The sequence below is a fragment of the Loxodonta africana genome, chromosome 18 (genome assembly GCF_030014295.1).
Source record: "Loxodonta africana isolate mLoxAfr1 chromosome 18, mLoxAfr1.hap2, whole genome shotgun sequence".
Taxonomy (NCBI): Eukaryota; Metazoa; Chordata; class Mammalia; order Proboscidea; family Elephantidae; genus Loxodonta; species Loxodonta africana.
Genome location: NC_087359.1, coordinates 30,451,274 through 30,466,077, shown reverse-complemented (window position 1 = coordinate 30,466,077; position 14,804 = coordinate 30,451,274). Strand labels below are relative to the sequence as shown.

The following is a 14,804-nucleotide window of genomic DNA, read 5'->3' as shown; positions in this document are numbered from 1 at the left end:
CCACAAATGGACCCAATGCCATGCTGCTGCGGGCTACTCACTAAGCATTTTGGGTCTTGCCCCAAGATCCATGACATCTGGAATAGTCCATCTGAGAGCATCCAAGACAGGCAGAAGTAGACTGGGAGCTGAATTTATATCAGTCAAGTGCTGCTCCCAAACCTGACATACTGCCACAGCAAACCAGTAGTTTGAGAATATAAAAGGAATAGAAAAGTACCGGGGAGACTCCCTAGTCCCCTGAAACTTACTGGCTGTTGTGAGGAAGGAGTTGACCAACTTGTGCCTGTCTTTTCGAGTTGGATCTGGCAGACTGCCTGGCATGGGTGCTCTGTGCTTAAGGGAAAACTTTTTAGGTGGTTTGATTTTGTCAAAAGGCTTGTTCTGCCACTGAGATTTCAGCATGCTCTGGAAGTGCAGGCTCGTGGGGACATCTGTAAGAAACACAAAACAACACTGCAGCTTAGTCCAGACACCTGACCCCTGGGCGGCTTGCTCACGAAATGAGTCTGCTTACCTGTGAGTTTGGCTCCCCAGTGGTCAAAACCTACCTCACACCCCTCTCTTACTCACCCAGCGGCCTGATAACCTAGCAGGGAAAGTTGCTGTCACAAAGATCACCTGTTTATGTGAACTTTATTGAAGGCCATCTCCTATTCACAAGCAAGTTACTTTTGCCTTTTTTTTTTTTTTCCCAAGTTTAAAAAAAAAAAAAATTTAAAAACACCTTGTTAGGTTTATGGGAGTTTTCTTTGTTCCATGTTTGCTGACATCACTGTTTAAGGCTGATATACAGTACGTTGTTTCTAGTGTTCTAGGGATTTAAAACATACTTACACCCACTTCTATCAGTATAGAGTTAATCGGGATTTATTCACTCAACAAGTATTTATAAGTTCTTCCTGTGTACCAGACGCTGCACTGGGTGTTCCATCCTCTTCTCAAGTAAGAACTATATATTCTCGCTCCTCAGTACCCCCACCTCAAGATTAGCTAGGTTTTTAGGTGACTATTTGATATCACAAATCAACAATCTTTTACAATTAACTTTTACTTTTTTGCACACCACTGTTTATCTTTTTAGATTCTTTTTTTTTATTTTTCTAAGAATATGTCCTTGAATAATTTTTTCTCAGATCTTTAAAGTTATTCTTCTATTGTATCCTAACATCCTGTGCTGCAGATGAGAGGGAATCTGATTCCTATTCACTTGTAGGTGGTGTTTTCTTCTTTTAAGCTTTTGCCAAAACAAAAAATAAAACAAAACCCCAAGGCAAAAACAAAACCTGTTGTGGTTATTATAAGAAATCTATAAGATCAATTTGAGGACAACCTGTCATCTTAACAAAAACTGTCTTTCAGCATGGTTAATGTGGTTTCTCTCTCCATTTATTTAGGTTTTTTCTCAGTGATGTTTAGTCATTTTCATTTGTACACGTCTTAACAGGTTTCATTAAATTTATTCCCGAGTATTTCATTTTTCTTGATGTTATTATAAATGACATTACTTTCTAAAATTTTGATTTTCAATTGCTCATTGCTGGTATGTAGAAATACATCACAGTTTTACTTTGTGTCCTGTGATCTTGCTAAACTCATTTACAGTAGCTTTCTTGATTCTTTAGGACTTTCTACACACACAACTGAATTATCTAGAAACAGATTCTTCCACTTCTTCCTTTCTAATCTGTTATCCCTTTTATTTCTATTTCTTATCCTATTACTCTGTCATCTCTAGTGGTATTTTGAAACTTTTAGATTTTCCATTTATCTTCAATATTCTGAAATTTCACCATCATGTATACAGGGATGGGTCTTTTTTCAGGGTTCCATAAAATACTCCATAGTCCTTTTAATCTGAGAAGTGGCACATTTTTCTCCAGCTCCCAGTTTCTCCCGGGAATCAGTAACCACCTGGGACACGCTCAGAAGCTCTAGCCCCAGAGCCTGTACCCACACCCTTAACAAAGAACGGAACACCACTGCTCGACAGAAGAAGGCAGTGGTGGGGGCAGGGGTACTGAAGGGGGAAGCCAAACTAGCTATTTCAAAACAAGTCCTGATTTATTACCCAGACAAATGCCCAGGTCCTATTCCCAATCAAGTCACTTAGCTGGGCTTTAGGGTCTTCATCTGTAGAATGAGGCAGTGGGGCTACATCCGGGCTGTTAGCATCCCAGCACACATGTTGGCTGCAGACATAGGCTAACCAATCACACACTCTTTCCTGTTGTACCCAAAGACCTCAGTAATCTCAAAAAAAAAAAAAAAAAAAAAAGCGCACACACACACACAAAATAACTCCAGGGAGCCACTATCAACTGATGTAACACAGGAGGGGAAATCTATTTGCTAGGCTAGATGACGTCTATGAGGCTTTCAACTCTAACTCTTTGACTAAAACCCCACCCCTGCTCCCCTCCCTCCTTCCCTTAAATGCTCTGAAAGGGGTGTTGGCACAATTGGAGACCACCACCCATACCACCTTTACCCTGCAGTGGAGGTATTCAGCAGAACCACAAAGAACTTTGCCTTTAAACCAAACGAATAAGCAGCTAGGGATAATAACCTGTTTAAGGGATTCAGGTTGCTTCTACAAGACTGTGCTACAAGCTTGCTGTGTTTTCACATGACCACTTGCATGTAAGAATGAACAGGAATTCAGTTAAGTCCTCTAGTCAGTGAACAGAAATGATCTCTTAGGTATTGCTGGTCTTAGTTCACGCTCTAACTGATTAAGTTAGTAACACCTGGGATCTGCATAGCACTAACACTCTGGAATAGACTGGATATAGGACTTGAAAGTAAGCAAAGAAAGGGATATGAGACAGGGGAAAACAAACTAGGGATCCACTGAGCAAGGGGCCTTCCCATATTCCATACCTATCTAGGCAACAGGGTCCAAGTGCTACTGCTAGAGAAGAGGGTGCAGATCAGGTAAATAACAGCAAAAGAGAACTGGTTACTAACCTTACCTTAAATTACTATTTCATCAAACAAAATGAGTAAAGTGAACTAAAGACCTGGATCTCAGGCCAATGAGGGCCTGGCATTCCATGACTCACTTGACTGCTTCACTCATTACTTTCTACCATTTTCTCAAGTACACTCTCTGGTGGTAGTCTGTAATGCTCACTTCCTCTTCCTACTGGGAAGTTGTGGTAGCCTAATACATGCAGCTAAAATTGTCCTGGCAAGCTGTTTCAAAACAGCATACATCTTCTTGGCCAGTAGGTGGTGCCCTCTTTCCAAATCTAAATTAACATTCTTTTCCCCAAGGTTACTATACATATTCTACATTTCCAGCTAAAGATTAACTGGGCTTAATTAAGTGTGGTGCCAGGGAAACAAAGCCCCTCCTTCTGTACCACGAAAGGGTGACTACACCCTAATCCAGGCCTCCAGCAAAATGGTCCCTCAGTTTCTATCATCTCCAGTGGCACTTCTGGAAGTGGCTGAGGCGTGGTCAAGATGGGGACAGAAGTCTAGGATCCACAGCCACGGTTGATTCTCATCCTAACAAACGACACTGTTACAACACTGGTATAACTACTAACTGTTTCAAGGAATTTGTGCCATATGAGGCTAATGAACAGCAAAATACATTTAAACAATTCTGAAAGTGGAGGGGGAATCCTAATACCCATCTGTCATGGACTGAATCATGTCCCCCCAAAAATGTGTGTATCAACTTGCTTAGGCCATTATTTCCAGTATTGTGTGGTCGTCCTCAGTTTTGTGACTGTAGTTTTATGTTAAGAGGATTACAGTGGGATTGTATACCACCACCCTTACCCAGGTCACATCCCTGATCCAATGTAAAGGGCGTTTCCCTGGGGTGTGGCCTGTACTACCTTTTATCTCTCAAGAGATAAAAAGTAAAGGGAAGCAAGCACTGAGTTGGGGACCTCATACCACCAAGAAAGCAACACCAGGAGTGGAGTGCGTCCTTTGGACCCAGGGTCCCTGCGCCTGAGAAGCTCTCCGACCAGGGGAAGACTGAGGACAAGGACCTTCCTCCAGAGCCGACAAAGAGAGAAAGCCTTCCCCTGGAGCTGACACCCTGAATTTGGGCTTGGAACCTACTAGGCCCTGAGAGAATAAATTTCTCTTTGTTAAAGCCATCCACTTGTGGTATTTCTGTTATAGCAGCACTAAATAACCAAGACACCATCCAAGGAACGAAGAGATTAGTAATGCAATGCAACTATTTTTATATATAAAAAGTGAGACAAAATCATACTTAGCTTTGCCAGGAAAATGAAAAGCTGGATATCCTGTCACCTTTAAACATTTTCGAGAGAGAACAGGCTGCAAAAGGGTGGCCCACAGGCCAAAGGGCTGCTCTATATGTTGAGCCACTGGTCTTCACTGTTACCTACTACGTACAGGAAGAAACGTTCTACACAATAGCATATAGAAAGTTCCAACCTTATGTGAATGGCACTTTATAGAGTTGTGCATCCCTGCAGCCCTGGGAACCTTCCAATTCATACACTGCATTTTGAACATGGCAGTTGCTCGGATTAGAGTAAAACTATCCCAATAGGAACAATATGAAACATGGTGATTGGGTCCCCAGGTCAACCCACAGAAGTCTAATATGTTCTCAGATTCCATGTGGGATGGCGAAATACATACAGTCTCCTTTAAAGCCTCATAAGGAGAATTTAATGACCAGCTCTCTCATCCAAACCCCAGTGCTATGGTTAGGAGCTGAGATAGAGAACAGTATTTAGAGACAGGCAGGAAAATGGCCAGAGACAAGCATACTCTATTGTATCTTTCCTTCCTTTTCCCCTCCCTGCTACTTACTGTTGCTTGGAATGGGATGGAGTCGGGGGAGGGAAGGTGTGGCAGCAGGGCAGTGGTCAGATCTGTAGATACTGTGCAGTCAGCAGGGGACACAGGTATTAATGGGGAAAGGAAGTGCTTAGTAGAGATGTAGAGTGCTGGAATAAGAAATCCCAGGAAGGCTGTCATTAAGACATACTGACAGGGCTTTGGGGAGACCCTCTGTAACTGTACATGGTAACACTGTTGACAAAGGAATGATAACCATGCCTGTCAGCTGATATCCTTATCAGAATCAGAATACAATTATAGGCTTCAGACTTCTCTCCTGCCTTTCTCCAAATATTAGACCACACAAAATTCAACACTATAATCCTGAGAGAGCAATCCAAGAAATGTTTCTGTGTCTTCCTGGTGGTTCTGTCTGCAGCCAGAGTCCTGAAATGGGTTGTTGTTGTTGGATGCCATCAAGTCGGTTCCTGAAATGGGTAGGGAACTGATTTCTCTTAATAATCTGGCTGGAAAGAAACATGGAATGTAGTGAAGGAGGACAGATTATCAGATGACCTGGGTTTGAATTCTACAGCCATTCAAACTCATTACCCATTTAGCCTTACATTAGCCACAACCTCTCTAAGCCTGTATCTTGATCTATAAAATTGAAGCAACAACCCTACAATATTACCGATAGAAGAAAATGAGGTACTATGAGAAAAGGACTTTGTAAACCATAAAATGCTATACAAATAATAACTGAAGTTATGTGGGCTATAATCCAAATGGCATGAGAAGGTTATACAATCAATGATTCTGGGACCTAAAAGCACAGAAGTAAATGTTTTAGCATTTTCCACTTTCATGTTCTGAAGTTTACTTACAGCTCCACCCCTCCCTGATCTAAATCTCTGACTAGTTTGCTATCTATATGCTCCAAGTTTTCCAATATTTTCTACTCTTAGAAGTCATGTGGTGACAAGAACATTATACTGCACCACGTCCTTTCTCACAGCACAAGGGGATTTTGGTAACAAAGCCATGGAATACCACATAAGATTTAGGTGTCCAAGAAATAACTCAATCATTTGAAGAACAGGTACAGAAAAGTGGATTAAAGTCATCCAATGTTTGATCAACTGTCAATGAGAAGAGAAATCCTCTAGGACAGTGGTCATCAATGCTTGTTTTTGTAAACAAAGTTTTAATGGAACACAGTCACACTCATTCACTTAATGTCTGGCTGTTTTTGCGCTACAGTGGCAGAGTAGTTGCACACCATGGTCTACAAAGCCTGAAATATTTATCATGAGGAGCTTTAAGAAAGTTTGCCAACTCCTGGTCTATACAGCACTCATGCAAAAACTTCTGTTTTTACCCTTTATACACCAAGTAAATCCTCCACCCCACGTAATTCTTCTGATTGCTCAGACTCTTGGCTTCAGTCATTCTTTCAAAGACTTGCACGGTGTAACAGTAAAGTGTTATTAAAGACAAAAAAAGATAAACATGGTCCTTTATCCTTAGGGAGCTTAAAATCTAGTAATAGAAAATGGTCAAGTATAAAACTAGCCATAATATTTAGACAAGATACGACAGCAATTTGAGAGGAAATGTGTACTTTCTCTAAGCTGGGGTCAAATCATGAGGTTATTTGAAAATCAATGAAATGATTCTATCTAGGGCAGTGGTTTCATAATGTTTTTTGCTCATGTACTACCATTTGAAACGTAATTTAAAAAAAAGAACAAAGAACTCCACTACCTCAGATACTTACAAAGGTTTTATTTTCTAGTATACTACATAGTACATATATGCCTTAAAAATATTTTTTATCTAAACCTTGGCATGCAGGTATATTTAGCTCAATTACTCTAAGGAAAAACCTGCCATTTAACCTACTTAGCCTTTAGTCAGAATAAAGTCTAACTTCAATTATTAATTCTCTTAATATTTATTCTAAGATAGACAGATAAGGCATAGAACCTTGCCATGATCTGTAATCTAGACAAAACAAGGTACCCCCATCTTTTTTTTTTTTTTTAATTCAAAACTCTTTTTTCCTTAGCTCCCAGAGGATCCTCCTTTGGGAGCCATGAACTCATAGAAACGGTCCCGTTGTCTGGTGTCCCCAGTTTCCCAGGTTTCTAACACTCTGGGGCAAGACCCACGGTGAGACTCAGTATGAGTAGGAGGAATGCCTTTCTTTTGTCCAGTGGGAGAAGAACGAGCATGAAGAGAGAAAGCTGAGAAAGGAGAAATGGCAGACACAGAGACTTTTAAGGCAGGATAACTTCAGAAAAAAACAGTACATGGTACTATTGAGGACCTGTGCTTTTGTACACCTGGAGAATTGTCATGTAACCCTAGGAGTATGCACAACCCAAAATGAAGATATTCTTTTAGAAAAGTACTGCTCCATCTTATTTTACATCATGGCATAAACAGATGATACTTTTTAAAGATATACTGGGGCAAATGGTCAGGTTGCTTATGGCTAGAGGCAACTGACTCCAGGCCCCTCTAGGCCACCTGAAAGGTTAAGGGGAAATCTCTCTCTTGGAAGTTGCAACCTTTTAGGAGCACACTCAGGTCTGGTGGCTCTGTTGCTCACTGTGTGCAAAATTCCAAGGGAAGCTTTGCTGACAGAAAGTGATGCCTTGATAGTATCTGGGTTGCACGAGGATCTTGGCTGACTTTCATTCAGTTGAAACCTTCTTAAGTTTCGTTCATTAGACTACATTCTATGGCTTTTCTTACCATCTGGAAATGCTAGAACTGGGTGAACACAAGAGTCCAACTGGGAAAGACGTTCCAACAGAGGGGCCTCATAGTGGATCTCAGGGGGCATGGTGCTGATGCTGCCTGAACCACACAGTGCGCAGGAGGGATTCACATCACAGCCAGAGCGGACAGTGCTGTTCCGGTGAACCTGTGAAAAGCCAAACAAAAACCCTGAATATTCGGCATCTGGTAAAAACCCAGCTCTCTGCTCATTACACCAAAGATCTGGTAAACCCTTCTAAGTTATATGGCGCTGCTAACAGGAGGTCTGACTAGCTTGTTAAAAAAATATGTTAAAGAGGCTGCTTCTCTAACACACTGACCGTTCAAAGTAAGTAAAAGTGCTTCTTTTTCAATGATTAAATACATTTACTTGAAGCCTCAAGTAGTCACGTAGGTATCAGACTTGTGAGTTTAAAGCTACTGAAACTGTGCTTTCTGAGAACACCTCACAAAGCCTCCACATTTTCACCCCCTTGATGGGTTTCAACTGTCTTCGAAGGTGAGTAACTGGTCCCTGTTTTTCAGTGGGACATGACTTGCTCTCTTCCCAACCAGCAACTTCATTCACCTAAGAGCATTCAGTTACCAACCACATCTCTCCTCTTCTTTTCACGTATCCTCCCCATAAGACTTTCCAGTGGTCTCAGAGTGCAAAGTTTCCCTGAACTATATAGTCAACCCTTTAACTTAGCCCAAACTCTAAACTCCACTGTTATTTTGTAAAACTAATAAAATGAAAATAAATTTAAGCAATGAAAACAAATTTTGTATGGTGAGGTGTTCACATTCATAGTCTTTGTGTTCGACTGTAATTCCAAAACCAAACCAAACCAAACCCAGTGCTGTCGAGTCAATTCCGACTCATAGTGACCCTATATGGACCCTGTATCCACAGAGTTTCCAAGGAGCGCCTGGAGGATTCAAACTACTGACCCTTTGGTTAGCAGCCACAGCACTTAACCACTACGCCACCAGGGTTTCCATAATTCCAAGAGGGTAGAAATTATTTCCATTAAACTTCCCTTGTATACATGTCGGCAAGGTAATCAATAACCTCTCCAGCAAGTCCAGAGTAAAATATGTTCTAATTTAAGTCTTCAAAATGCTTAATTCTGTTTTTTTTTTTTCCTTTTCTTTTTTAAAAAGAAATTTTACAATTTTATGGTTTATTTGAAGAGGAAACTTCACATCACACTGAATGCAGAATCCCTATGTTCTAGTGTTAGGAAGAACAATTCTGGCATTTTCCAAAGCATGACCCATGAAGTCATTTGGGCAGCACACAGTCCTAAAGGGACCTGCCTGTGGGAACAGCACTATGAGAAAGGGTCCTGGGAGTAAGGGTAGTATCCTAGTAAAGACAAAAGGATGGCACCAAAACTCTGCTAGCAAACACTCTAACAAATGTTAAAGCTGCAGTTATTTTCAGCATAGGCTTCTCTTGAAAGTTGTTTGCCTTTAGGACATGTATAGGAGAAAGATAAACATGAAAACAATGTGGTCTTTATCAACCTTACCCAACTGCCTCCTCCTTGCAACCCACACAGATGGGTGGCGTGCAAAGGAGTCCTTTGAAAGTTAGATTGGGCAACTGCACTAAAGTAAAAGAAGAATTCTAATAAGCTGCAATGGTAGATACCGCTGAAAGGAAATGATACCAACTAAATACAACACACTACTGTGTAGACGACATTAACTGGTACTGTTTGGGGGAAAAAAATAACCCTTCCACTCTATTTAATCAGGGCTGGCTTTCTGGAGGTGAACATTTTGAGGTGAAAAGAAAAGGGCATACATTGGTGGGGAATGAAACCACATACCATACAGCAGGTAAATGGATTTAGGTAATTGATCACGATCTAAAAACTGCACCAAAAACTTTAAATATTAAAGAGAGATTAGGAAAACAATAAAAAATCAAAGTAAGAAATTTTGAGAGATAAACTTATCTATGACATCAACTAGTTCTCCATATGGGACAATTAACATTCCATTTTATGGCTATAGAGCATATCCCTTAAGCTGACAGCCAATGCATGGGGTGTAGAGTAAAAAGAATACGGGAAGAATAACAAAGTAAAACTAAGAAAAGAGATTAAGATAAAATCAGAAATTACCAACAGAGGAAATACAGGCCAGAAATGACAAATTTAAGGGCTGTTCTTTGGGAGTTTTTCTTTTCTTCCTTTCCATACTCATATCATCAGTAGGGTGGATAATTAACTACATAAACTATAACCCTGGCCTAATGATGAAAAAGACGGGAAAAATGTAAACATAAAACTAGAATATAGTCCCAGAAATTATATTAAAAACAACTGCAAGGCAGCAATATAACAGAAAAATTCTTGCTCAGTCTTAAATATCTTTAAAATTATCACTAAAATGGAACATTCTCTAAGTATAAGCTAAGTCTCTATAAGCTAACCTAGAGAAATACCCAAGGTTTACTGCTGTCAAGCTATGCTGGCACAGTAATGTTATCCAAATAAAACATTTATAATATACAGAGAAAGGAAAAGTAGGAAGGGGGCGTGTGCCCTAAACGTGATTGGATTGTCATGGGGGGGCAGAGAGGGGGAGTGGGAAGATTTGGGAGGGCTTTCATTTTATACATTATGCATTTCTAAGTTTGAATTCTATATATTTCTGTATTACATCTAATCAAGGAAAACAAAATACATACATAGGCACTCACACTAATCTGTTTTCTTAGTAAAGACTTAAAAAAAACATTAAAGAACAGATTAATTCCCGTTCAATTTAAGTGACTGGTGCTAGCATAAAGAAATTAGAAAGGCTTCTACATTCCTTTTAGAAAAATAGTAAAATCTTGATTTAAAACCTGACAATCGTGTACATACACGATAAACTTAAATACCAGTCTCACTTTTGAATGAAAAATCATAAAAGAAAATACTAATATAAACCAAAAATACATAAAAATATTCAGGAGTACGTACATAAAATACATACTTAACACCATTATTAAAGGATAAAATTTTAGAACTTTTGTGGAGGACAATTTGGACAACTTTAAAATTACTGAATTCACACCCCCTTTTTTTTCCTGAAGCCACATCTAGAATCTAGCCTACAGATACACTTGTTAAGTACACAAAGCCCCGGAGACACACACACTCACTGAAACAAGCTAATTGTACGCATAAACCCATTTATGTTTTAAAAATAATCACAACAAATATAACAGGTTAGTATGAAAAAGTGGGGGTTTATTCCTGGACATCAAGACTATTCAATATTAGGACATCAATGAATACAACTTCAAACTTGTACATTCAACTGCCTACTCAACCAGATCCCCATTGAGATGTCTAACAGGCATCTCTAAAATTAACATGTCAAAACTGAGCTCCTGCTCTTCCCCAACTTCTAGGTGCACAGTTTTAAAACTACTGGGCTCATCCTAAACTCCTTTCTTTTTCTCACATCCAATATTCAATCATGGAATTGTATTGGTTCTACTTTCTAAATGTTTCCAGAATCTGACAACTTCACATTACCTCAACCGCAACCACCTTGGTTCAAGCCATACTGTCTTTCCCACACAGGTTTCAATAGCCTTCTAACTGGTCTTCCATCTAATTAATAGTCTCAGTACAATCTTGTTTTACAGCCTCAGTCAGATTATGGGAGTCTCTACTCGTTACCTTTTAACAGCTCCCCAGCTCCTGAGGAATAAAACCCAAAGTCCTTACAAACGGAACACACAAGACCCTATACCATCTGTCACTCCCATGCCTTCTGACTTCATTTTCTTGCTACTCTCCTAGGTCACTCTATACCAGTTACTTTGGATTCTCTGCTACTTCATCAACATGGCAGGCAAACTTCTAGATGATGGGTCATTCTACTTGGAATCTCTATCCATGAAGTAGCACTCCCCTCCTCTGTGACAACCAAAAATGTCTACAAACACTGCCACATGTCTCCTGGGGTAGGTGGTACGAGGATGGGGGGAGGGCAAAATTGTTGAGAACCGATGAGCTCAAATTATGATGATCACTCCTGGAAGAATTCAAGGCACAAGTCTGATTAGATATTAATGGTGGGAAATAAGAAACCTCAAAATGACTGAGGAGCAGTCTTCCACTAGGCAAAGATTATACAACTTGAGCATTAAAAAAAAAAAAAAAAAAACCCTACCATAGCTTGAAATACTCCACATATGTTTCAATTGATGAGTTCATACACCTCATTGACTGCTCCTTGGAGGATGACAGGGAATGAACTTACTATTTTGGAAACTAGTAAATAAAAGGAAAAAACACCAATCATACCTTTTTCTGTACAAACCTCAGGGTAAAACAAGTAGTTGAAAAGGGCAACTTACTCTTTATGGACATATTCTAACTAATAAATAAAACAGAAATAACATTAGTAGGATATCGCCACTCTTCAATTCCTATTGAAGTGGCTGATAACAAAAACAAAGAGACAAGACATTATGCGTCTTTTATAAGACCACAATGCCACCTATGTTTTCCTGCCAAAAATTCAAATCAAGTTCAAGCCACTATATCTAACTGCCAGTTTTCAGGCAATGCAGGGGACAGAGGAACAGCACTGATTTCGAAATGCACCCAAAATAAGATGGATTAATGGGTGATGTATGATAAATCAAGCTCAGTAAATGCTAACTGTAGAATCTAGGTAGGTATACAGGTACTCACTGTAAAATTCCTTCAACTTTGCTGTGCTGTTTGAGTAACTTCGAAATAAAATGTTAGAAGAGACAACAATGATACTCTAGGAATTCTGCTTCTGGGCATGATGGAGTGAAAGTAATCAGATTTACCCTCTGCCCACCAACTAGAAAACTAGACAGTAGGCAGCACAAACTAAGATCTCTGCAAGAAGGGAAACAAACGAGGCGGGCTCTATGACTGCCCTGGCTTCCTGCCTGGAAGCCCATTTTGGTCTGCAGAGCAGGGAGAGGGATCCACGCAGAGCACAGTGGTTTCATCAAGTTGAGGAAACAGAGACCAGAGTTCAGAGGCTAAGGTGGCTGGAAATTGCAAGGCACAATTCTTGAGAGGGAGCTATGCAGAAAGAACTCTAGAAATCTTCATGAGATCCCCTCAGCCTGTGCTGCATGCATAGAGTGAAATCTCATAAGGTCAAAGAGCAACTGGGGAGTCGTGAGCTGAATGGTTTCCAGAGTCTCTGGGAGGCCTCTGAACTGTGACCAGCCAAGAGGGGTGTGGGGCATTTGACAGAGACCCTGGAAGGTTCTGGTTTAGAAGCTGAGCTGAACTACTAAGTAGGTTACTTTCTACTTGCTTGCCTTAACAGAGCTTAAAAGCAAGCCTCAGGACAAACTGAACCTAATGTTAACATAACTGCCTATAATATAAAGCCTCTTTAAAGGAAAATAACAATGTACATGTTTCAAACCCATAAAATTAAATGTCCAGCATTCAATAAAAAAATTGCTAGATATGTCAAGAGACAAGAAAATACCACCACAGGAATACAATGAGAAAAATGCAAGCCACAGGAAACTATGGGATAAATAAACTAGTTTTTTCAACAAGTAATTACAAAGAAAAAGGGTATGTTTGATAGCTTCTATCAAACCACCACTCTGAGAACTAGAAAAGTCAATTAAAAAAAAAAATTCTCGAGGTATCAGAGACATGCTAAAACAACAACGTTGAGGAGCTAAGATTCCAGAGAGGAAAGAACCATGGAGGTGAGCTCATACTCTACAGTTGCTTCTTTCCTAGGGACATTTGCCCATTTCTGGAAAAGATGCTTAGAATTTAAGCTTTGCCCTGATTAGAGGACCACCACTTGGTGACAGAAAGATGAGCAGTGCTTTTAGTAGCTTGAAGGGCTAGAGGGACAACATTAAGGACTTGAAGGGCCAAATTCCCAATGAAAAGAGGACAGGGAAATAAGCACAACATATGTCATGCTCCCATCCTTCTAAGGCATTTGCCAAATTCTTAAGTTGTGAAAGGTAGAAGGCTAAGAAGTTAAGCAAATAGCCTCTGAAAAGTACAGAGGAGCTTTTGGCAGTATTCACTTGATGAGGAGACTAGAATTCAAGTTCAGAATACGCTGGGGGAAGGGCACTGGTCAACTCAACATACCACGCTCTCAGCTGGAAGTATGGGTGAGAAACAAGACAATGCACTAAGAATGAACCAGAGATGGACAGAACCTTACCAAAACTGTTGCCAGGCCACAACTCAGCTCAGTCCCTAGATGGATTAAGTTGTTTGGCCTCTTCTACATGCCTAGCAGAGATAAAAGGTGACTCTTCTCTAGCGAAAGGCTTCATCAGAGCATCAATTTTTTTTTTTTAAACATACAACACAGACTGAAAACAAAACAAAAACAAACCTGCTGCGGTCCAGATTTTGGAGTTAGCAGACAAGGGTTTTAAGGTAATTCTGATTAATATGCTCAGGAAAATATGGGGGAAAAAATGGAAGAAAAGATCACAAAGGCCTTAAATACATTAAAAAAAAAAATCAAATGGAAATTTAAGAACTTAACAACAGAGGAATCTGACATTGTATTAGGCACAACAGGAGAGTGGATACATAAACTGGTCAATAGGAACTACAAAGAGAAGCTGACAAACCTACAAAAACAAAAAGCAGACCAAAGGATACAGAAGATCTGAACATAATTAATAAGCCTACAATATGGGTTAAATTTAGAATCTTGAAGTCAACAAATGGGACACAGACATAGATTTAGATACAGCCCCCCAGCCAGCCAGTCTTTTGTTAGGAAATGTGGAATATTTACAAAAACCGAACTAAAATTATGAATGTCAACGTGGACATCTTGAAAATACAATGGTAAGTTAGCAACCAAGTTGCAGAATATGTATACAATGATGACATTTATGAAAAATTTAAACTATGTAATATTGTTATTTTGCTCATGGATATATATTTGTAGTAAAAATATGAATACTTGAACTGGGAACATACACACCAAATTCATGACAGTGATAACCTCTGGGAAAAAGAGGTAAAGGGGATGAGAAAAAAAGGAACTTTGTTCATCTGTCATTTTCTCTCTTATATCTTAATATTTTTATCTTAATATATTAGCATGTTGGGTGCTACTATATAGATGTTTGTTACATTATTCTTTATACTTTAAGGAATTATTCAGTGGTGCTAAGTCCCAGAGAAATCAGGCAGTGAGACTAAAGGGCAGCATTAATTATTTCAGAGCAAAGG

The 14,804-nt window shown here is 39.7% G+C and overlaps 1 protein-coding gene across 4 annotated transcripts in view; it reads right to left on the bottom strand.

The window, feature by feature from the left end:
- KANSL1 (KAT8 regulatory NSL complex subunit 1) overlaps window positions 1-14,804 on the bottom strand; it is a 185,758-nt gene that overhangs the window by 8,847 nt on the left and 162,107 nt on the right. For all 4 annotated transcript variants that reach the window (XM_064270984.1, XM_023553779.2, XM_064270985.1 and 1 more), the window contains 2 exons: window positions 7,549-7,720; window positions 252-434 (listed from right to left, as the gene is read on the bottom strand). In XM_064270984.1, the coding sequence (XP_064127054.1) occupies window positions 252-434; window positions 7,549-7,720 (355 nt within the window). The remainder of the gene's footprint in view (window positions 1-251; window positions 435-7,548; window positions 7,721-14,804) is intronic.